At 41.8% G+C, this 24,223-nt stretch overlaps 1 protein-coding gene across 4 annotated transcripts in view; it reads left to right on the top strand.

Annotated features, from left to right (window-relative positions):
- MYRIP (myosin VIIA and Rab interacting protein) overlaps positions 1-24,223 on the top strand; it is a 370,438-nt gene that overhangs the window by 41,052 nt on the left and 305,163 nt on the right. For all 4 annotated transcript variants that reach the window (XM_078432453.2, XM_060638342.3, XM_078432451.2 and 1 more), the window contains exon 2: positions 13,785-13,928. In XM_078432453.2, the coding sequence (XP_078288579.2) occupies positions 13,819-13,928 (110 nt within the window). In that variant the 5' untranslated portion in view covers positions 13,785-13,818. The remainder of the gene's footprint in view (positions 1-13,784; positions 13,929-24,223) is intronic.

Genomic DNA, 24,223 nt, shown 5'->3' with positions numbered 1-24,223 from the left:
AAGAGTCTCTTATGGTTTGCCTCCCTCTCTGTCGTAAAGGACTCTAAATACAGGGAGCAAACTGAGGGTTGCAGGCAGGATGTTGGGTGGGAGGGATGGGCTAAATGGGTGATGGGTGTTAAGAAGGGCACTTGTTGGGATGAGCACTGAGTGTTATATGTAGGTGATGAATCACTGAATTCTATTCCTGAAGTCATGATTACACTATATGTTGGATTTAAATAATTTTTTTAAAAAAGTATGTTTCACATCCCTGACCATAGTTACCCTTCTCTTTAGGTAAGTCATGCTACTGGGTTTTTCCCATGCATTTTTCCAGAGATATTTATGCACATACAAGCAAATGTGTGTATGCACATATACATTAGAAACATATATTTTGTTCTCTTTTTATGCAAATGATGGTATGGTACACCTACTGTTGGGCACTTTGCTTGTTGTGCCTACTGTTGTGCACCCTGTACTTAACCCTGTATTTGAAGAATTTTCCATATCAGCTCATACAGTTTCTTCATTTTTTTCTTAATAGCTACATAGTTTTCCATTGTATGACTAGCCCATTGTTATTTTTCACTTAGTTCTCTAGTGATCTTTCTAAATATGCCATTTTGCATAAACATATGTGTATTATCTCTGTGGGATGAATTCTTAGAAGTGGAATTGCTGAATGAAAGGATGTCTATCCATCCGTCCGTCCATCCATCCATCCACCCATCCGTCCACCTACATATAATATCAATAGATATTAGCAAATTGTCCTTCACAGAGATTGTACATTTACAGTCCTCACAGCAATGGACAAGAGTGCCTGTTTTCTTAAAGACTTATCAGCACACCGTGATACTAAGCTTTTGAATCTTTGCAGATCTGATCGGTGAAAAAAAAGTCTTTCAATTTGCATTTGTCTTTTTATGTGTTTGATAGGTTTATGAGCCATTGGTAGTTCTTTTGGTGCACTCTATTTCTTTTTATTTTTATTACTCTCTTTGTCCATTTTTCTATTGGGTTTTTGCTCTTTTTTTTCTTACTCACTTGTCAAAGTTTTTATATTGAAGGAAATTATCTTTTTGTCTTTGATGTAAGATGTATTTTTCTTCTTTGTCACTTAACTCTGCTCATAGTGTTTTGGTACCTTATTATGCAGACATTTCCAATCTTATGTTGAATTTATCCATTGTTTTCAATGGCTTCTGAATTTTGTGTCTTATTTAGTAATGGTTTTCCCCCTCTGAGATTATGGAAGAATTTTCTCCTGTTTTCTTTTATTACCTTTATGGTTTTATTTTTTTATCTTTAAGTTAGTCCTGTATTTTGGAATTATTCTGGTGCTGTGTGAGGTCTGCTCATGTTACCCATTATTTTTCTAGCTTACAAAAATTCAAAATTGAAAAGGTCATTTTTCCTTCAGACCCAGTGTAGTCTCAAAATCTTCAGGAATTGCTTATGTTCTAGTATTTCCATTTCCTTCTTTTGGGTCTCTTCTAGGTTTCCTCCATATCTACAATATTCTCCCCAGTCTTTCTAACTTTATTTGTTTCACTTTGGCCCCTTTCTCATGTCTTCTCCCTACCGTGTCTCTCACTTTGTTCCACTGGTTTCTCAGCTACCTCGACTGCCTTCTTGGCATAATTTCTGTAGTGGTTGTAGTTTCCCCCACTCCTTTCCCAAGCGCTGTCAATTCACATTTTATCATTTCTTGATACTTTGATATTTTTTCCTGTTTCTTCATTCATGGCTGTGATTTGATCAATAAGTGTTTAATTTCTTAAAAATCTTTGGTCACTCCATTGCTTCATCAAATGTCTTATAATGAGAGATCTTCCCTTGCTGCTTGCCTTTCTTTCTCATTTGTTCTTCGAATGTTTTTATGTAGTTCCTGAGGGTTTTTTTCTTTTTTATTATTCATCATCAAAGGAGTTTAATTTTTCCTGAATAATTATTGTGGAAGGTTTATAGAGATTGGGGATATGGTTCTGCTAGGTGGAGTTTTATTCTATTTTGTTTTGTTTTTGTTTTTTTAGAACTGGCCTTTATTTTACCAAAGCCAATGAAGAAAGGAAGATTTTTTTGTTTTGTGTTGATTTAACTCTTTTATTTTTGGGTAATGAAAAGATTGTGTTTTCTTTACCGCACAAAAGAAGACTGCTTCCTTGTAAATAAGTGTTCTTTGTGATTCCTTGTAAATTGTTGCCATTTTCTTTGTGGGGGAAGAAAGAAACAGACAAAACACTGGATCCACACAAGCTCATGGAGCCAGCTGGTCTACCTCTCCTGTTACAAGCAAGAGTTGAAATGTCAGCCTGTGTCCTTTGCCTTCGAGAAGGGTAGTTTTGCTGGTGCTTGCTGAGACCTTCAGCTGCAAGCTCTGCAGCCTTTTCTCTTCTCTTCCTCCAACTTAATTTCCTCTGTTTTAGATGCTTTTCCACTTACATTCGGTCTCTATAGTTTTAATTGTCTCCTGGTTTAGCTGAAATGAAACTTGCATTTTGTTTCTCATTTTCCTTGTTGATTTTTTGGATGATTTCCAGGGGGAGAAGGGGGAAATGTCGACATTCACACACGCGGCTTGAACTAGAAGTCAGTCTAGATTTTGTTTGAGCTGCAAAAGGCCCAATAATTAACACCTTTATTTTAAAAGTCATTTGGTGGCATTTTCAGGTGGGATTGCAGCAGGCCACCAAGATCAACACACTCTAGCTGAATGTTAATAGCATTCCCAGACAAGGGACTCTGCCATCCCTGGTCCAGTCAGCTGTGCCCCGGTGGTGCAACGTGTCTGCTCTGGGCCATTCCTGTGTGTAGGGAAAGGGGGGGAGTCTCAGAGAAGCAGGCTGTTGTGGCAGGGATAGCCACTCTTAAAGGTGAAGGAATGAAGGTCATTGAGCCCTACAGCCCAAGTACCACTTGCTCCAAAGAACAGACCCAGTGAAAAATACATCTCGTGTGTGTGCGTGTCGGTGTGTATGTGTGTGTGTGTGTGTGTTTCTTGCCAGGTAAAGTTTTTTTTTTCTTCTTTTCTTTTTATCCTGGGAGAGTTCTAACATTTAGATTTTTTTCGAGGGCTAAGAACATTTATTTTCAATTCTAGTCAACATCTAGTCATGGTCAAAGAGGGAAGCTCCAGCTGTATTTACAGTTTTATCACCTTCAGAATTTCGGACATTGCAAGTTAACCTTTTTTACTTTTCTCTTTCTATTAGATTCATCATATCACACGTTGTGGGTTTGTAAAGATCTCATTCAATTGTCTGTCCTTGACCTTTTTCTTCTTAGTACCTTCCTAGAATGTCACTTTGTGTAGATAGACACTGACCTTTTGTGATGAACTTTCCATAAATTATGTATGTATGCACTTAGTGTCCTTGGAGTTACTTTTTTTTTTTTTTCTCATTTGTGAAGTTTGTACTCACCAGTTTCCTGGAGAAGTGTCTGTGTCCTCCCTCATGGCTGTTACTTCTATCCAGGAATAATACAGACGATTCTACTTGTGTTGGGTCTTCTAACTTCAAAGTTATGAGCCATTTGCAGCTATAGAGAGCTTTGAAAATATAAAGAAAATCACTCCTGAACAACTGCTGCCAGGCATCTGCTCCTTTGTTACAATCTAGCTTCTGCTTTGCTTCTCAGGGTGGCTGACGCAGGTCGTTTTTTCTCTGACGCTTGCAATCAAACACCTCTTCCATAATGTCTTGCGGAAGTGCGGGTGAATACATGTGAGCACACTGCTGTTTCGTGTCACGTGGAAAGCCTCCAAATGGAAGCTGAGTATGATGAGACTTGGTTTGGTTTCCTGTCTAAGCTGCTGTCATCACATTTGACCACGCACAGAATTAAAACACTGTTCCGTCTTGAATGGGTTGCATGGTTTCATAAGTAAGACCCCCACCTCTTTTATAGGTGGGTTTTCTGTTCTCCACATTTTGAGAATTGTACTGTTTACAGACGGCCTCAGGCCAAGCTGTTTTCTTTTTGTTGGTCTATCAAGATTGGAAGGATTTACCCATTTTTGCATGAATTATACTAAAATTTCCAATTATCTTTTGCTCGACCCCAGGTTTTTAAAGGTTTCCCAAGTCTTGAGACTTAAATATTCTTTGGTTTCTGGAGCATATTAGGAACCTGAATTGATATGAGTTATTTATCAGTTGATGCTAATAGCGTATCCATCAGGCATTATTTCAAGGCTTTGACATAAAAAGGGATTTTTTAGTGATTGGTCTTATAGCTCTTCTTTTTTTAGGGTATCTGGAGCTATAAACTGATGTGAAATACAACATAATTGAGTAGTGAGCAGTTTTCAGACTCTTTCCTATATTATGATAACATCAGGCTTCTCCTTTGACATTTTAGTTTTCATGATCCTGTTATAATGTCAAGATCATGTATTATAATTTTGAGTTACTCTTCCAATGTTATCACTAGCTTTGTTAGTGTTCAAAGTAACATTTATTTTTCATTAAGGAAGTAATCCATGTTCATTGTGGGAAAATTGGAAAGCATAAATAAGCAAAAACATAAAAAATAATTAAAAGCTTTAAGAAATCCAGTCATCCAGAAATAATAACTATGAATGTTTGGCATATGATTTGTCATTCTATCCTTTTCATTTTTTTGGTTGTTCTTTCTTTTTAATATGAAATTTATCGTCAAATTGGTTTCCATACAACACCCAGTGCTCATCCCAACAGGTGCTCTCCCCAGTGCCCATCACCCACTTTCCCCTCCCTCCCACCCCCATCAACCCTCAGTTTATTCTCAGTTTTTAAGTCTCTTTTCATTGGAATTCACAGACTTTTTTTTAAGAAAAATAAAACAATTGAAATCACTTAATACAGTTTCCAGTCTGTAATTTTCAGTCATAAATATGTTGTGAGTATTTTTCCATGTCAGTAATATATCATTTTTATAGCATTTGAATATACTGTCTCAGAGATACAGCAGATTTAACCAATGGTCTGTCATTAGACATTTCAGTTGTTTAAACAGATTTGCCATTGTAAATAGTATTAAGGAGAATACCCTCATACGTATCCTTGATAATGTGTGTTTAATTATTCAAATGGTGTTTATTGTAGAAGAAAGGGAAAAAACACGCAGAAGCGAATTTTCAAAAATTGCATCATACGAAATTTAACCATTCAGAGATAACCCTTGATAATATTTCTTGTGATTATCTTTCAGTGTATATTTTGAGTTTATCTGTTCACATCAGGATTTTACTGTTCATACTGTATTTTCTACCTTTTATTGAGCCATGTCACACATAGGAGAATACGCAAATCAAAAGCGTACACGTTGGTGGATATTCACAAATTGAACACATCTGTGTAACCGGCACCCAGGTCGGAAACAGCATTAACAGTCCCCAGCCTTGCCCTTTCTGGCCACTGTTTTCCTGCCCAGTGATGACCACTATCCTACTTTTCACACAACAGAATAGTACTGCCTGATTCTGAACTTTGTATAATTGGAATCTCCACGTCTAGCTTATTTTGCTTAGCATGATATTTATGAGATTCAGTCACACTGGTGTATGTAGTTGTAGTTTACCCATACTTACCGGCATGTAGTATTCCACTGGTGAATATACTACCCTTTAGTCTTCTATCGAAGAGTATTTGCCTAGTTCCTAGTCTGGGTCTATTATTCATAATGCTGCTTTGCACCAGATGCGTTTTCATCTCAGCAATAAATTTTCCATTTTCCTCTTCATTTGTTTTTATTGCTTTAGTTTATTTAACTCACTAACAGGTGTCCTTAGAAATCTCACAAACCTGATGTGATTGGCCAACTGACCCAATACCACTTATTGACCCATCTATCTATCTGACTTAGATGATCCATGAACAGATAGTTAGATACACAGACACACAGACACATATGGGACTTTGTTGGGACTTTCTGCCCTGACCTGTCCTAAGGTGGTCTCATGCCAGTAGCACACTTTAAAACCCACTATTGCAGATCACCTCGCATCATTTTTCCTTTTCAGAACTGTCTGGCTGACATTATCCATTTATGTTTCCAGATGAACCTTAAAACATCTTTGCCAAGCTGGGAGCAAAAATTCAAATGAATCTTTTATTGACTGAGGAATGTGTCACTTAACCTGGCAAAGATCTTCTGTCTTTACAGTATTAGGTATTCTCATAAAGGAGTGGAAAATAGGTAGGAGTTTATGCATACTTGATGATAACTTAAAAATAACACCCAACGTCTTGCTGCATAAAACAGGGAAGTTCACATGGCAAAACATAAGATGAATAAAATTCAAAGGCCAGTGGCAATTCGGGGAAAAACAGGACAGATGATTATTTTAATATATTAAGCCTACTTTTAAAATACTAAGAAGTACATAAGGTTCTCTGAAAGATCAAATTACACAGCTCATGAAAGTAGATAATTCCACAACTATCAGGGTCCAAAACAAGGTTTAATGATATATTCCATATACTGGTAACCAAAGCACCGCTAATTATAAGAACTTGCCATTTTCATTTAATAAGATTTGAGGAACACAGGCATTCATATATCCTAGTAGGAGAAATACAAGAATCAATGCTTTAATAGCAATCTGGCAGCTATTATCAAATATGCCTAAGCATTGACTCAGCTGTTTTGATCTAAGAATTTTCTTTAAGAATGTGCAAGGATATATGTACAAAGATGTTCATCTTAGTGTTGTTTATCTTTTTTTAAGTTTATTTGTTATTGACAGAGAGAGAGAGAGAGAGCGCGAACACAAGCTGGGGAGAGGCAGAGAGAGGGAGATACAGAATCCAAAGTAGGTTCCAGGCTCTGAGCTGTCAGTACAGAGCCCAATGCAGGACCCGAACCCACAGACCGTGAGATCATGACCTGAGCCAAAGTCAGACACTTAACCGACTGAGCCACCCAAGCGCCCCAATCTTAGTGTTGTTTATGATAGAAAAATATTGAAAATAAGCAGAAAGTATGTAAGTATGATTGGTTAAATTGTGCTACCGCCATACTATGGAATATTTTGGACCCATAAAACTGTCTTAAAAGGAAAGAATTTTATGACATATTAAGGGAAGAAATCAGATGAAAGATACAGCATGTAGTTTACCAAAAGTATGTGTTGTTACAATATTGTATTCTCTCTGCTACCATCACTTATAAACCAGAGAGATCCAGGAGCAAAAGCACTGTTCTGGAAACCAGGAGCTTCTGAACCAGTTTATGTGTTGGGGAACCCTCTTCCATTTCCTATGTTTACCCTCTCTCATCTGTAAACGAAGAGGTCATACCTAAGTGACCTGTGACTCGTGGATGTGAGGCTTCTCTAGCTCTGAGACGCCATTTCTGTTGTTCCATGGGAAATCTAATTGTGTTTACTCTAGAAAAGGAAGATGCTTTCCCCATTTTCCCAAAAGGTTTTCTCATTGTTCTCCGCCTTGTCCATGTAGAGCTACTTTATTTATTTCTTTACAGAAACCATGTATCCCTTTGGAGTCCCGATCATTCTATTTAGATTTGAGATGATCAGAGCTGCCACTTCTGTCTTTCACTAACTGGGCATCTTAGAAACTCAGTTAGAATTCTCAGAAACCAAAAGCCAGTGAAGTGAAGGGGACAGATATGTCACTTTGGGGGAAACTCCAAAGTGCCATTATCACCTTTAATGGGGTGTTTTGAAGGAAGAAGTCAGTCTGCATTTTCCCTGTGCCCTCTGATCTGTTTCTTCCTGCTCGTCGAGGGATTTGAAGATGGCAGTTTATGGAGTTCTCCTTGGCCTGGCAGCCTAAGAGTGGAGTCTTACTTCTAATTTACTTCTGCGGACCAGCAGGTGCACTAGGATCTCTCCCTACCCCCACCGCCCCCACCACCCCACCCAACACCATGTGTGCAAAGCGGCCCACAGATTTACTTTTGACAAGTAGCCTAAGAGGCGTGAAAAATCTTTTTTCTTTTTTCAAATAGTTGGGACTCCTGTTGTGATATTTTGGCTAAATTTTGAGGTTCATTTGCGTCATACAGGCATGGGGTTTTAAAGTCATTTAACAGAGGACGTTTAAGGACTGGCACTTCTCTGTTCTCTGCGTTTGTTGCCATTATTTGGAAACTAAAAGAGCAGGTTACCTTTGTCTGAATAGCAGCCAAGTGATGGGATCCCCTGTTGTAACATGTTAGAAAGAGAGGGCAGGGAACTCTAGACCCCAAGGGTGAAAACCTGAGGTCTAGAGTTTCCCTCTGCATCTCACAGGAAGGCCTACACGTGGAGTAAAGGTGTGGCCTCTGAGCCAGATACAGACCCAGTCAGACCCTAGCGGTCTTTTGTCATTTATCTGTTTTACAGCCAGAACGTGGAACTATGTATCCACACCTTCTCATCTGTGAGTGGCGGCAATGGCTGTGGTTGCCTGTAGAATTTTGTGAGAGTTAAGAATATCAAGTGTAATATATCTGTATCTGTATCTATATCTGTATTTATATCTGTATCTATATCTATCTCTGTATCTCTATCTGTATCTATATCTGTATTTATGTCTGTATCTATGTCTATCTCTGTATCTATATCTATCTCTGTATCTATATCTGTATTTATATCTGTATCTATCTCTGTATCTATATCTGTATCTATATCTGTATTTATGTCTGTATCTATGTCTATCTCTGTATCTATATCTGTATCTATACCTGTGTCTGTGTCTATATCTATATCTGTATCTATATCTATATCTGTATATAGATATCTGTATATCTATATTTCCTCTGAAACATAGTAGGTGTTCAACCAGTAGTGATCTATCAAAATCATTATTTAACAATTTACAATTTTTTATTGTTGAAGGATAGTTGGGCATACAGTGTTATTTGTGTTAGTGTCAGGTGCACAGCCTAGTGATTTGACAAGTTTGTACATTACTCACTGCTCACCACAACAAGTGTCGTCACCATCTGTCACCATACAGTGTTATTGGAAGATTATTGGCTATATTCTCTATGCTGTACTTTTCACCTTCACGACTTACTTATCAAAATCATTTTCATCATTTTTCTTACACTTCTCAGCATATTCGCTGGACAGTGTTTCAAATGTTTGCTCTAATGATGGTGAAATTACCTGAGTTTTGTTTAGTGTTATGTTTACTTGAGTTTATATGCTTATAAAAGATACCTTACAGACAAAAGTGTATATAAAAGTTGGACTTTTAATAATAATAAGTAATAATAATAATATACTATTAATATAATTATTACTTAATAATAACGGTAGTAATAATAAGAAGCAGCAGCAGTAACACTGTCTTTCCATTGAGAGCTGTGAAGCCTCTATGTAATTATCCCCAAACCCTCCCTCTCCCTCAGTGATCCCATCTTGCTCTTTAGGGTTTTACCATATTTGTTCCTAAAAAATACATGCTTTGACTTTTTATGCTTTTGAACTGTTTATGAACAGGATTATAGTGTGTGCCTGCTGCACATGTGTGTACATATGGTGTGCTTTTCTGTCTCAACATTATGTTTTAAGATTCATCCATGTTGGTGGATAGACCTACGGCATGCCGTTTTTCACTGCAGTGGGGAACTCCATTATGTGAAATAAATATACGTATCTGTTGACCTTGCCATTAATGGATGTTCAGGGTAGTTTGCAGGTTTTATTTGATTTGTTTTACTTTTTGTTTTACTTTTTTACTTTTTTTACTTTTTTACTTTGTTTTACTTTTTTACTTTTTGTGACTGCTAGTAACGTCTCCTGCTAGGTCGAACTACGTGAAATAGACATTTTTATAAATTGGAATGGTGCAGATTTAGAAATTTCATGTGAGCCAACCAAATCCCTACCTCTTGGTGCATGTTTGCAAGATTATATCTGAGGCATACCCCCAGGTGTGGCAGAAATGCTAGTTCATAGGGTACATGCATCATCAGCTTTGAAAATGATAATTGTGTCACAAAGCAGTCGGGTCAATATGTACGTGCTATGTGAAAGCCGCCATTGTCCCTCCTCCTGTCAACACTTGATAAAGGCTCTTTATTTTGGTGGGTGTGAAATGTGGTTTTGATGTGCAATTCTGTAATTACAGGTGAAATTAAGCATCTTTTCATCTCTCGTATTCTGTTATTTCTATGTAAACATGTGCAGGTGGCTTTGGAAGTGGCTCATGGGTGAAGGTGGAGGTGTCCTGAGTCACACGCTAGAAAAAGCCGAGGTTGCCTTGAGGAGACTGTTGGTGGAAATATGGATGGTAAAGGTGATGCTGCTGAGGGCTCGGGAAGAAGAGAGGTACCTTCTGAGAGAATACGGGTATCGTTGTGAATAGAAAGGTGGTCAAAATGTGAATGTTTAAAGCACTTCTGTTGAGGGCTCAGGCAGAAATGAGGAACGTGTTATTGGAAGTGAAGGAATTGGATCCTTGTATAAAGTGGCCGAGAATTTGGCCAAGTTGTGTTCTAGTGTTCTGTGGAAGGTGGAACTTCTCAGTGATGAACTTGGGTATTTAGCTGAGGAGACGTCTAAGCAAAGTGTTGAAGCATGGCCTGGTCTGGCCTTGCTGCTTCTAGCAAAGTGCAAGAGTAGAGAGATGAGTTGAAGAAGAGATTGTTAAGCAGAAGGAACCAGGATGTTAAGGTTTGTAAAGTTCTCAGTCTATCCATATTGCAAAACATGAGAAAGTGTGTCTGGGGAGAACATCAAGGGTGTGGCTGGACAGCCACTTGCTACACAGATTATGAGAACAACTCAGGGATCGAATCAGCCATTTCAGCAGAAACCAGGAACAGAGCTTTGGTTACCCAGGAGAGAGCTGTAGAGGACCCTCTTGTTTGATGGTTTGGCCTTCTGTGTATTGCATGGGAAGCCAACAGAGTTTTTGAGAATTCATATCAGCAGAAGCACTGCCAGTTTAGACTAAACAGAGACAGGATGAAATGAAAGCAGCCTGGCGTCCTCTGAGATTCTGCGGGATGTGGCCAATAGAGCTATCTGGCTTCACACGTTGTGTTATCCTTCAAGAAAGGGGAAGAATGAGCCCGAAGGCCATTCGGAGGTCCCTGGAGCTGGACTGCCACCATGGCCTGTGGGGTGGGACTCCTCCTGTGGCAAGGCCACCTCCTCAGTTTCAGCAGGGCAAGCTGCTGTGGCTACAGGGCCAGGGGAGTTGGATAGCCACCCTGGTGGGCTCAGAAGGGAGGGCCACTTGGGGGCACAGAGGAAGGGACTTATTCTTGAGGCTTAAAATCTAATGAAATTTGCTCTGCTCTCAGATATGCTTGAGACCCAAGACCCCTTTCCTCTTTTCAGTTTCTCCCATCAAGATTGGGAATGTCAATCCAATGCCTCTCCTGTGTCTTCCATTTTGGAACAGGTAACTTGCCAGATTTCACAGGTTCACAGCTGGAAAAGAATTTCACCTCAGGATGAATCATTGCTCACGACTTGCCTGTACCTAAATTAGATAATATTTAAAGGAGGGGTGCCTGGGTGGCTCAGTCGGTTAAGCGTCCGACTTCGGCTCAGGTCATGATCTCGCGGTCCGTGGGTTCAAGCCCCGCATCAGGCTCTGCTGACAGCTCAGAGCCTGGAGCCTGTTTCTGATTCTGTGTCTCCCTCTTTCTCTGACCCTCCCCTGTTCATGCTCTCTCTCTGTCTCAAAAATAAATAAATGTTAAAAAAAAAATAAAAGAAAGAAAAGATTTGCCTTTAAAAAAAAAAAAATAAAGGAGACTTTGTACTTAGAGTTGATGCTGGAATGGGCTAAGACTTTTGTGGCTGTTTGGATGGGCTGAATATATTTTGCATGTGAGAAGGCCATAAATTTGGGGAACCAAAGGGTAGAGGGTGTGGGCCAAGCTGTCACCCTAAATCTCATATGTTGAAGTCTTAACCCCAGTGCCTCAAATTATGACTGTATTTGGAGATAGGACATTTAAAGAGGCAGTTAGGTTAAAATGAGGCTATTAGGGTGGACCATAATCCAATATGTCTAGTGTCCTTATAAGAAGAAATTTAGACATTGATACATATAGAGAGAATACCATGTGAAAACACAGGGGGAAGATGGCCATCTGCAAGCTAGGGAGAGAGGCTTCAGAAGAACCCAACCCTATCGACCCCTGGATCTCAGACTTCTAGCTTCCAGAACCATGAGGAAACTTTTTCTGGTGTTCAAGCCACCTAGTCTATGGTACTCTGTTATAGCAGCTTTGGCAAACTAATACACCTGCCTGTATGTCAATACCACTCTGTCTTAATTAATGTAGCTTTATAATAAAGGCATTCCACACTGAGTAGAGGTAGTGAGAGTGGATGTTTGAGCCTTGTTCTTGACCTTTAGGGAGAGCATTTGGTCTTTTGTGATTGAGTATGATGTTAATTTTAGTTTAGGTTTTCTTTCTTTCCCTTTCTCTCTCTCTCTCTCTCTCTCTCTCTCTCTCTGTCTCTCTCTCTGTCTCTCTCTCTTTCTTTCTTTCTTCCTTTCTTTCTCTCTCCCTTTCTTCTTCTTCTTCTTCTTCTTCTTCTTCTTCTTCTTCTTCTTCTTCTTCCCTCTCTCTCTCTCCCCCCTCCTTCCTTCCTTCCTTCCTTCCTTCCTTCCTTCCTTCCTTCCATCAATGCCCTGCCCTATATATAATGGAGGAAATTTCCTTGTAGTCTAAGTTTGCAGAGGGCTCCTGTCACGAATGGGCATTGAACCGATCGTATGATTTTTCCATTTTATTCTGTTAATGTGGTGAATTACACGGGTTGATTTTGAATGTTGAACCAACCTGGAACTGTTTAGATAAAACCCACTTGGTCTATGTATATAATCATCTTTTTTGAAATCTTGCTGCATTGGTTCTGCTAATACTTTACGGAGGATGGTTGCATTCAGGTTTATGCTGGTCTTCAGTTCTAGGCGATTTTCTGGAATTATGTGTTTGATTTTATAAATGGATACAGCTCTTCATTAAAGATGATTTTCAAAAATATTGCTTCCCGTGATTTCTAGGCATGTGCGGCTGGGAGGTGCTCCTTTCAAATACCATCTTTTCTACCGCTGAGAAAATGGCTAAATAAGATGATTTTACTATATTTTTTCCTTTTGCAGAAGAGAGTTTATTGGTTTCTAGTTTATATTTTATAGCCATATGATTAAAAGATCAGGGGATAGGGTCTCCTGGGTGGCTCAGTCAGTTAAGCCTCTGACTTTGGCTCAGGTCATTATCTCGTGGTCTGTGAGTTTCCAGCCCCACGTCGGGCTCTGTGCTGACAGCTCAGAGCCTGGAGCCTGCTTCGGATTCTGTGTCTCCTTCTCTCTCTGCCCCTCTGCCTCTCATTCTCTCTCTCTCTCTCTCTTTCTCTCTCTCTCAAAAATAAATAAACATTAAAAAAGAAGTTCAGGGGTTATAGTGTATATAGGATATTTTAAAAAGTATTATAATTTATTTTATCTTGGAATTATAGATAATACTTAGAATTTAAAACTTCAAGTCACAAAAATTTAGAAGTTTTGGATCCTGTCTTTGGCATTTAGTGGCTAGGGCCACTAGCTCTCTTGTATGCTTGCTTCATTGCATCGAAAAAAGTAATTTATGTCTTTTTTTCTAATTTAAGGGTTGGGTGGGATGAATGAGACTGGCAGATGATCAGGTACCTTCTCCCTTTCTCTGCGGCCTGACATCGTCTGTAAATGTTTGCTGAATATGAGAGCAGAGCAAGGCACCACCTTAGATGAAACTGTATTAATTTCATATGAATAAAAAAATGGGTTGATTTTGGTCCCTGGAGCGCATTCCTCTTGCCCTCAATTTGTGGTCTCTCCTTGATTTCTCAGGTCTTGTGTTATCGTCTGTGTTGGGTATTAAATCATGGGGAGGAAGCTGGACCTGTCTGGTCTGACCGACGACGAAACGGAGCATGTCCTCCAGGTGGTTCAACGAGACTTCAATCTTCGCAAAAAAGAGGAAGAACGGCTAAGGTGAGATGCTTCTGTTGCCCTCCTGGGTAGCACGGGACAGCTTTCCTGAGAATGTTCCTCTCCGCTAGCCCTGAGTTCGAAGTCTTTATGTCATGTACACACACTTCTGTTTATAGGAAGACTGCCCTGTCCTTCACAGAAAGGCTCACCAGCTTCAATGCTGGGCACCATAGTGCCCGTTCGGAAACATGCCTCCCCATCAAGGTTTTCCTTGGGCTTCTCACCCTGCACAGTTTTAGCTGCAGGAGAAGTATACCTTGTGATGACAGTGGCTATTTGGAGCTTGCAACTTGGCTTTAATTTTCCTGTTGGCAGGTAGTAATCTTCCTGTTGCTGAAGAATAAAGTGTTAGGTGAACAGTTCTTGGAAGAATTAGACTCACAGAGTCTGTACAATCTCCTGTTAGAATACTCAACTCCCATGGTGCAGTAGAAGAGTTCCAAAGACCTGGTATAAGGAAAGTGCCATCTGGCTGGGCTGGGGTCACCTGGCCTAGCACCACCTTCCTCATTTTATAGAGGAGGATACTGAGGCCCAGAGAGGGGCTCTTCCAATGCTCTAGTTGGCATTTCCTCGTGGAATGTTCTGAGAAATACAGTTGCTGCTCATTTGGGTAGAAATGACTAAATTTGGAAGAGGTCAGAGTGATCAAAATGAGGTCATATGTTGGGTCTAGTGTGTTGGAACTAGATAGTAAGTCATCATTACCTGCCCTCGTCCATCCGTCTGTTTTCCCTTGGAATCTGATGGGTTTATCATGGCACTGTCTTCTTCCTTAGCCACCGAGCTCAAAACCCCTTTGTAATTCCTCCCCTGACTTGGTCCCCACGCAGGGCTGGACCAGGCACTGCTGAATCTGCCTCCTCACCATCTGTCCCCGACTTTTCCCCAAGTCCAGCTTTTATCACTGTCATCCTGGGAACTGTCATAATCCTTATGGCCTTCTGCCTCCACTCCTCCAAATAGCCAGGGCTGTGCGACATCTGAGCCCCAACCATGTCCTTTCCTAATCAGCTTAAAATGTGGGTTTTTTTTTCCTTTTCACTTGGGGTACGTCAGACTTTCCATCTCTTTACGTATTACCTCCCTGACTAGATTATAAGCACTCCAGTATAATCATGTCTATTTCTATCATGGGTTTTTTTCTCTGTCATATTATATACGGTTAATATGTGCTTGTTTGAAGGAAGACAAAAAAAAAAAAAACCCCACCTGTTAATTAAATAATTAATTGATTTACAAACCATGTGCCAGGCACTGTTCAAGCTGCTGGGAACATGGTGAGCAAACCTAGTCTTTGTCCCATGGAGTTTATATTCTAGGCACCAATCATGGGTGCCTACCGAGCACTTGAAACGTGATGAGCCTGAGTTGGGATGTGCTGTGTGACATACACACCACATTTCAAATTTAGTGCCCACCAATGTGTCCTGCCTTAGTAATAATTTTGTATTGACTTCATTTTTGAAAAGCTCTTGTTATACGAGATATACGAGGGGAAAGAAAAAAACATTAAATGTAATTTTCGCGGTTTCTTTTTACTTTCTCTAGTATGGCTGCTCGAAAATTCAAAATTCTGTGTATGTCTCATGCCATATTTCTGTTGGATGGCACTGCTCTAGAGGGAGGAGAGAGAGGGGAGATGAACAAATAAAAATGTGTTTAGATACGTTCAGTAGTGGTGAGAGCCATGAAGAAAGATAAAGCAGGGAAAGGGGCAGAGACTGGAGGAGGGTGGCAGGTGCTGTTTTTCCGTGGGCTGCTCAGGGAAGACCTCTCTGGGGACATTGGGGACATTTGGGCAGGGATCTGAAGGAAGCGAGGGAGGGAGCTCTGCGGCTACCTGGGGGGACATTAGGCGCAGCAGAGGGACCCACAGAAGTCAAGTTTCTGACTTAAGGACATGCCTTGTATGTTTCCCCGAGGAGCTAGGAGGGAGTGAGCCAAAGAAACATAGTACAGAATGGAATCTCAGCAACAGCCTGAGCTCAAACCATGTAGTAAGTAGAGAATCTGTGGTAAAGCCCTGAATCTCACTCTAGGTGGAGGAATCACAGAGTTTTTAGCACAGGAGACATGGTGGCCTGACATCTGCTTTATAGGGTCGCTGTAGCTGCTCGGTGGGGGTTGGGGGGGAGGCATCACAGAAAGGCGGGACTAGCAGCGGAGGAACTGATAGGAGGCAGCGGTCCAGGTGAAAGGTCGGGCTGTCTCAGAGCAGGGGAGGTGCAGCGGGTGGTGAGTGGTGGTCAGATCCTGGATACGTGTCAGAGGTTGAGCCAACAGTGAATACTGCCGCATTTCCTTACTGGGATATGCAGTGTAAGGGGGCACAGAGTCAGGGAAGACCGTGAGGTTTGTGGCTTGGGTGACTGAGAAAATGAAGTTGCCTTTCACCGAGTGGAGAAGACAGAAAAGCAGAGAGATGTCAAGTCGGCAATTCTGTACTTGCATCTGGCGTTCAGGTGGGAAATCCAAGCCAGAGATAAACACTTTGTAATAGAAATGGCCACCAAAGGGCAGCAGAGTAGGCAGAGCCTGGAAGTACAGTATAATGCCAGTCAACACGAAGACTGTTGGGGGTTTGTGGCCACTCATTTCCACTGAGACCAGTTTCAGCACGGTAGTGTGTTTGCGCCGCGTTATCCAGCTTTTCTCCTCAACGGGACCACCAACAAGACTCATGTCTAACTCAGTTTTGTGCCTCAAGCTCTGGGCACTGGGCCTGGCACATAGTAGGCATGCCCTAAATATCTGTGGGACAGATGGATGAGTGTAGATGGGCTGTCAATCTATATGGCCATCTTTATGTGTGCCTTGAAGAAGCAGTCTTCCTATTTTCTAGGAGTCATAAAGACCAGCTGTGTATCATGCCTCATCTCCTGCAGACTCGGGTATGGGTAAACCAAGAGTGTATTCAGTGTCTTCTGACTGTGGATACTTGTCTTAGCTTCACTGGAGTCATGTGCTGGACTGCGTAGAAGAGTTGCTTTATGGCTTGGTTTGGGGAGACTTATTTTTAAAGGCAGTGCAGTTGCCATTACAGTAGCTTGCCAAGGTGGGCGCCATCTTTCTTTGAGGACTCTTGGCCTTTGGCCAGTAGTCAGTGACTCTCCTGCAGTTCCATACAAATGCACACTTGTGGGAACCTGCATGTGTTAGGAAAGAATGATACTTGAAGCCATCAGTGCCTCAAGAGGAGTGACACAGCACCTCTTCTGTCCCTGGGAGTGGATGATTTTCCTCTGAAGACAGCCGTCACTATTGTCCTTCTACCGAAAGCCCAGTCAACATGCCTCCGTGAATGCTGACCAAACTCTGAATGATTTGGCCTAGGACCTTATTATTGGGTAAGAAGAGGTTGGGACATCACCACCTCAAAACCACCGAAATCATCAAAACATTTGCCTCACCTTTTCGGCATTGCTTGGATTTAGGGCGCATGGGAGAATCTAGGGAGCTGTGTTATAGCAGGCATTTTTGAATTCTTTAATATTTGCTTAAATGACCATAAGACTCAGAATGGAGGATTTTTATTTTAAAGTTTTAAATTGAATTACGTGTCTTTCCTCCTGATCAGCTGTTTTTTATTTACCTGGTGTCTCTCGTGAGCTTTGGTGGGGGTAGGATTGGGTTTAGAAGTTATGCAGTGTTTCTAATGATCTTCAGCGTGCACATAAAGTGCGGCAAATAAATAGGTGGTGGAAGTGTGAATTAAATGTCCTCAGAACAGAAGGGGAGCTAGTGGGACTGAAGAATTCAGCACAATTAGGTCATGGAAATGAATTCACGAAAAGAGAACTAGAAGGTGCAAAGCAGTCACCGTGAACTGGCACTGCCCTGGGTACTCTGTAAAGTCATCTTACTGCTTCCTCCCGGGAGTCTCTATAAGGTGGATCTCCACGTTACATGGAGGCACCCAAGCACAGAGAGGTTGCAAAGCTTGCTCAGAGTAGCACGGCTCGTTGGGGACAGAGCCAGGATTTTGTTTCCCAAATTTCTCTCAGTTATATATACTAGATGAAGCCTTTTCAAAACTGTCTCCCTTCTTTCCTTCCATCCTCCCTCCCTCCTTCCTAGCCCTTCTTCCTTCCCTCCCTTCTTCTCTCCTTCTTCTCTACCCCTCCCCTCCCTTCCCCTTTCTGTATTTTCCTTTCCTTCCCTTTCTTTCCTCTGTCTTTCTTGTGGTTAGGATCTTGTTTAACCAAAAGATAGCCCGAGGTGGTGAAGAGAGTCTGGTTTTAGAGTTTCAAAGTATGAGTTTGGGTCTTAGCTTGAGCCCCAACCCTTAGAAGTCCACTTACTCCTTCGGTTTAAATTGAACCTCTAAAAAAATGGGACTAAAGGCACTTGCCCTATCTATTCCATTATGTTGTTGTAAATACTGAAATAAATGATGCATTTAAAAGTGCTTTATGGGGGCGCCTGAGTGGCTCAGTTGGTCGGCTCAGGTCACGATCTCATGGTTTGTGAGTTTGAGCCCCACATCTGGCTCCTCAGTGCCAGTGCAGAACCTGCTTGGGATTCTCTCTCTCTCTGCCTCTCTGCCCCTCCCCTGCTCATGCGTTCGCTCTCTCTCTCTCAAGATAAATAAACTTTTAAAAAGTGCTTATGAGTTGTTAAAGATATGTATGTAGATCATAGTAACTGACATAGATAGTCGGAGAACATTGACCAGTAGTGGAAGCACCATGACTTGGGGAAGCCTTTCAAGATGGCGAGCCAGGACGGAATCCTCACGAACTGGAGTGACAGGCAGGTAGGATGGATAGTCTGTGCCTCAAGCCAATCTCTCTGTCCTGAGTTCAGGCCTACAGAGTACACTCTGGAGAACGGTTAGCACATGGCTTCCAGATGGCCCTCCCGGGACATCCCACAAGTACCTCCGTCTGCTGTGCCCAAACGGTGCACTCTCCCAAGGTGGCAGGGGATGGGGAGTCACAGACACTGGCCTGACTTTGTAGACCCGGCCTTCAGCAGGAGGAACAGCGGGCTTCTGCAGGGCCTTTCGGATTTCCCAGACATACCTGGGCGGTCCATTATGATTTAGTGTGCTCTGGGTAGACTTTAAAAAAAATAATGGCACATTTTAAGTGAAGGTTAGGGCTCTTTCCTCAGTTTATTCCTAGGTTAAACTGCCTGTGGGCTGTGGGGAAATGATACTTAACAGACATTTATTGGGTGCCTACCATGTGCCAAACACCATGGTGGGTACTGAGTATAGAAGATCAGTGAAACAGTTACATGTCCTGCCCGGGGACAATGACACACATTAAGCAAGCAATCCTACAATTGGCTATATAACTTCAACTGTGGAGAGTGCTCTGAAGGAAAATTGCAGGATGCTTCATCAGAGCATACACAAAAGAACAGGTTAGATGCTGGGGGGCATAGAAGACATTCCCAGGAAACTGACACTCCTGCTCATCCTCAGGGCTGATCTGGAATGAGCCGGGTCAAAAGTTACGTGGATGTTTTGGTGGCAGCTTTGGTATGTGTGCCCAGGATCACGTTGTACCAGCCTCCCATCTCCCCACCTTGGGCAGTGGGATGGTGTCACTGAGCATTTATATACCAAACTGGTTTCAGCAATGCCTGTGCTTGGCTGTAGAAGGTACTCTGGTCACAAAAACAGAATTAGATACAAGAGTATAAATGAAATGTGTGAAGAGGTGACAGGGCTTCTAAGCCGTTGCTTGGGAGCATTGCAGAATCTGCCCCCGGACCAGGTGTCTGAAGATTTGACACATCCTTTTTTCTGGTTCGCTGTGGGAGGGGGGAGAGAGACATCATCATCGCTGTGATGATGAGCCCACAGAGTAAAGTCATCATTAGACCTCATGCCCGTGCTGTTGTGGATCTTGGTCCCCATGCTGACGTGTGGATCAATTCTAAGCCCATCTTGATAGGCTGGTGGAGAACTCAGTCATTATTAGGGTGGCCTGTCGCCCTGCTTCTGCAAAGATCCCAGGTGGGTATAGTCCTGAGGTATTGGAGATTCTCTCTGGTTACCTGTCCGTCCACATAGGTTTCTTTTTTGATGCCCATTATCTCAGGCCACGTGGTCCTGTTGGTTGGGCTGCTGTGTTGCCACATCCAGTATAGATGTCCCCCTGCCACTCTGCCTAACGACCTGTGGTCTCCTCCTGGTCTAATGGAAACCTTTCTTCGCGCCCACTTGCTGCTCTTAATGGTTGCGCTCCCCGCCTTGCTCTCCTCTGAGTCCCCAGGCAGCATTAGTAAGTAAGTTTGGAATCTATAAAAGATGTGAGGAGCCCTTAACTTCCAGCAACTTCTACTTCCTGCCCTGTAAAATTTCTGCAAGCCCAGAATTGACAAAAGCAAATAATACCCATAAATCTGTAGGGCTCATATATGATTTGATACCTTATGTTGGCAAGTGACCTTGTCTTCTGTGCCCAAGGTATCTTCACTTGGCCGTGGTCTCAGTCATAATTGAGCCCTTAGCAGCTGTCCTCTCCAGAAGTCCAGAGTGAAATGTTTCTCCTTGGGCTAGCTTGTGTTGTGAAGAACATAGAGTCAGGTTTGGGTTTTCATTTGTAATGAGAAGTCAAACCAAGCATCATTGTAATTTTGTATGGAATTACATTTTTGGTTTCTAAGATGAATTTCACATAAAGTTAAGTGCACATAGCTTACACGTGTAGTTGAACTTTGATAAATATATGCACAAATGGGTGTGCCTGGGTAGCTCAGTTGGCTAAGCAGCTGACTCTTCATTTCAGTTCAGGTCATGATCTCACAGTTCATGAGTTCGAGCCCTGCATCAGGTACTGACAGTACGAAGCCTGCTTGGGACTCTCCCTTTCTCTCTCTCTCTCTCTCTCTCTCTCTTTCTCTCTCTCTCTCTCTCTCAAAATAAATAAATAAATAAACTTTTATATACATATATATGTGTGTGTATATATATATATATATATATATGTATATATATATGGATGGATGTATACACACACACATAAATGTAACCAATATGCTAATGAAGATGTAGAACATTCCATCATCTCCCACAGTTCCCTGCCTCCAGTCAGTCCCCTTGTCTCAGTAGTAGTGACTGTTTTGATTTCTTTATTTTTTAATTTTTTTTTAATGCTTAGTTATTTTTGATAGAGACAGAGAGAGACACAGAGTGTGAGCAGGGGAGGGGCAGAGAGAGAGGGAGACATAGAATCCGAAGCAGGCTCCAGGCTCTGAGCTGTCAGCACAGAGCCTGACGCGGGGCTGACTGTTTTGATTTCTATTACATGGTAGGTACTCTTTAGGATCTGGCTGTATTGATGTATGTATGTATGTATTTATTTATTTATTTTTGCTCAGCACGGTGGCTTTGAGATTCATCCATGTTGTGGTGTACATCAGCAATTAGTTCCTTTATTTTGCTGGGTAGGACTCCCCGGGGTGATCCATGCTGCCCCAGCTTGTGGACCCCTCCTCCTGTTGTTAATTGCGTCCTTTCCAGATTCTAGCTGTTACGAACAAGCTGCTATAAGCGTTCTTGTACAAGTCTCTGTGTGGGCTGTGCTTTCATTTCTCTTAAGCAAATACTTAGAGGTCAAATTGCTTGGTCTTAAGGAGGTTCACACAAGTAGAAAGTACAAAAAACCAGCGTGTATCCACTCCAGTCGTAGCAACTACCGGCATCCAGAGGCAGTTGCGGACATGGTATTATTTTGCCTTGAAATACTTCATCATGCATCTCAGAAAAGGCGCTTTATTACGTGGCATAATGCATGTTAACAGCTAACAGAATTAAAATAATTCCTTACTATCCCCTGTTATTTGGTAAGTTTATCCGGTGGTCTTTTTTTAAAAGGTCTTTTTACGGTGAGTGTTTTCAACGGAGAATGAAAAGTGTCCACTCACTAATAAATGTTTTGAATCTAAAGTCCCTTAGTTTTGTCATGACTTCTGACTTAAATCAGCAGGCCAGAGCAGGACTGGGTGCCTCCCGGGAATAGTTTTACTTTTGATTTGTTGTTCTCATGGTCAGGCAGAGTTAGAGATGGAGCTTAGTTTTGTTGTAATTTTCCCCTAAGAAGGTCCTTTGTGGCAATTTTTTCCATTGATCTCCCTCCAAATTCTATTAAAAAATTTCTTATCCATAACTTAAGTGTTCTTTTTCTTCTCCCAAAACCATGTATTTAGGTTGGGTGGGATATTTTAACACATGCAGAAAGGACAGCATGGTCGTCAAGGTGGGTGAGTGGAGAAGGGCACGGTGTGGAATGTTACAGCCTCCATTTTTTCTAGGGCTCCCAGTGAGCAACCAGAAGATGCCTGTGCCCCACTCCCCCCAGCAACTTATGATGGGCACAGTCACATCACAACTGGGGTGTATACATCAGCTCTTATGTATCACCTCTTATGCGCACGCAGAGGTCTTACTACATAAAGTGATTCTGTGGACCCCATATCAGTAAGATTGCGTGCTTTCCCAGTGCTGCAGATGTGGGGCATTGAACATTTAATTTCACGAAAGACTATGTGTAGAGTGGGACTGTTTGGAGAGAGACCAAGACCTGGACAGTCCTGAGACTGGTAGACATGCAGTACCAGAAAGCGGAGGGGACACTTATTTACAAGTTCAGTAGAGTGAATGCCGATGCACTTAGCTCTAAGACACACAACAGCATTGAAGCTACGAAATAGAGGATGTTGGAGAACACAAGACATGTTGATTTCTGTTCCTACCTTCCAGGGAGCTTGGGTCTAATCTACTCAGGCACAAGTGTAGAAAATGCACATTATACTCGGTTGATTTTATTCTTTGCTTTTTCTGTTTTTGTCAGATGATTTCATGCAGACAGTAGAAATCAAAATGGTAAAGAAGATCTTATAATGAAAAGCACAATGCCCTCTGCTTCATGTTTAATCATCTTGTTCTTAGCTCTTAGTCTCCCTGGAATTACCCCCATAAATCTAAAAAGTATGCTTATGTTGCTGTTTCTTGATGAATCAATTTTGGACATTCCTTCAGTTCTCTGCTCTGAATGGGCTTTTGCTCACTCACGCTACCATTAGCTTTTGTTTCTTGATGTTTCTGATCTTTGTTTCTTGATATTTCTTGAATTACTTTTGGCCTGGTTTTCTCTTAGTTGTCTTTCAACCTTATATGATAGATACAGACCTTTGAGTCTTACCCCATCAACTTTTCCTATCCCTTCTTGATTCTGACAGTGCAGATGTGCATATTGGTGCCCCTGCCTTCCCTCTACCACTCCTTCGGCTTTCTTTAGCTCACATCTATCTTTGCTCTTACATACTCAAGGCCGAGGCCATTCACAGGCTCTTCTGCAAACATACTTGAGCCTCTCCAGTTTTGTTCAGAAGTTGACGCTAATGTTGAAAATCAGCAAGCAGCCCTTAAGTAATTATGATGGAACATATTATCTGTGCTCCCTCTCCTTTTTTAGAACTTCACTGCAACCTGTAGGTGGCTGATTGTTCTCCTTTTCTCTTTACTTTTATAAATTAATTGCACTTTTATTTCTTTGCTGTCATTTTGAAGTAGTCTTGGGAAGGAGGGAGAGGCAGCTAAGTGTTTGTTTAGTCTGCCATCTGGACTTGCTGGTCAGGGCCGTGAGGTGCAGAGGTGACGAGCACTCCGGTGGCATGAACCCAGAGCACGCTCGCGGTCCAAGGGATGTGGATATGTCTCCTTCTATCACCTCTTCTCTTAGGCTTGGTACCCAGCTTCCTGAACCTGGGAGGTCAAAAGGAGTCCAGAAGAAGCTGGTTCATTGCTGTACGGGAACATTGTCCTATTCGCAGGAAAGTTGACATTTCTGGAAAGTCTGTCCTCACTTTCACTTCACCTCTGTGGATAGAGTGTTTGGGGGTGGGGTGGGGGGAAGGCAACCCATGCGATGGACCCTGTTCTTTCGGTCTTGGATCCATAATTCCAGGCATCAGCGATGCCTGCTGAGAGGCACAGCCTCTCATGGATTTCAGGTTTCTACATTTTTCTTTGCTTGACTGCCCTCTCTACTTCTAGTGTTGGTCTCCTCGACAGAGGAAACTGGGTTCAGTATATTGTCTACACAGGATTCACTGAGAATAATAAAGTTAATTTGTATAAAAACTCAGTGTGTTCAACGCTGTGTTCAACGGCATGCCCTAACAGCTAATGAGATTCGTCATCGGCATGTGAAGTTTCTCTATTGCCTTCTTTCCTTAGTTATGCAACTCTTAAAGAATCTTTGTATGGTAGAAAAAAGTAACTAGACATATCTGCTGCACTGAAGGCCATGCTGTTCCAGAATCTTACCCAACCA

Source organism: Panthera onca, chromosome C2 (genome assembly GCF_046562875.1).
Source record: "Panthera onca isolate mPanOnc1 chromosome C2, mPanOnc1 haplotype 2, whole genome shotgun sequence".
Classification (NCBI taxonomy): domain Eukaryota; kingdom Metazoa; phylum Chordata; class Mammalia; order Carnivora; family Felidae; genus Panthera; species Panthera onca.
Note: the sequence above shows the minus strand (reverse complement) of the source record. Positions and strands in the feature narration are given on the sequence as shown.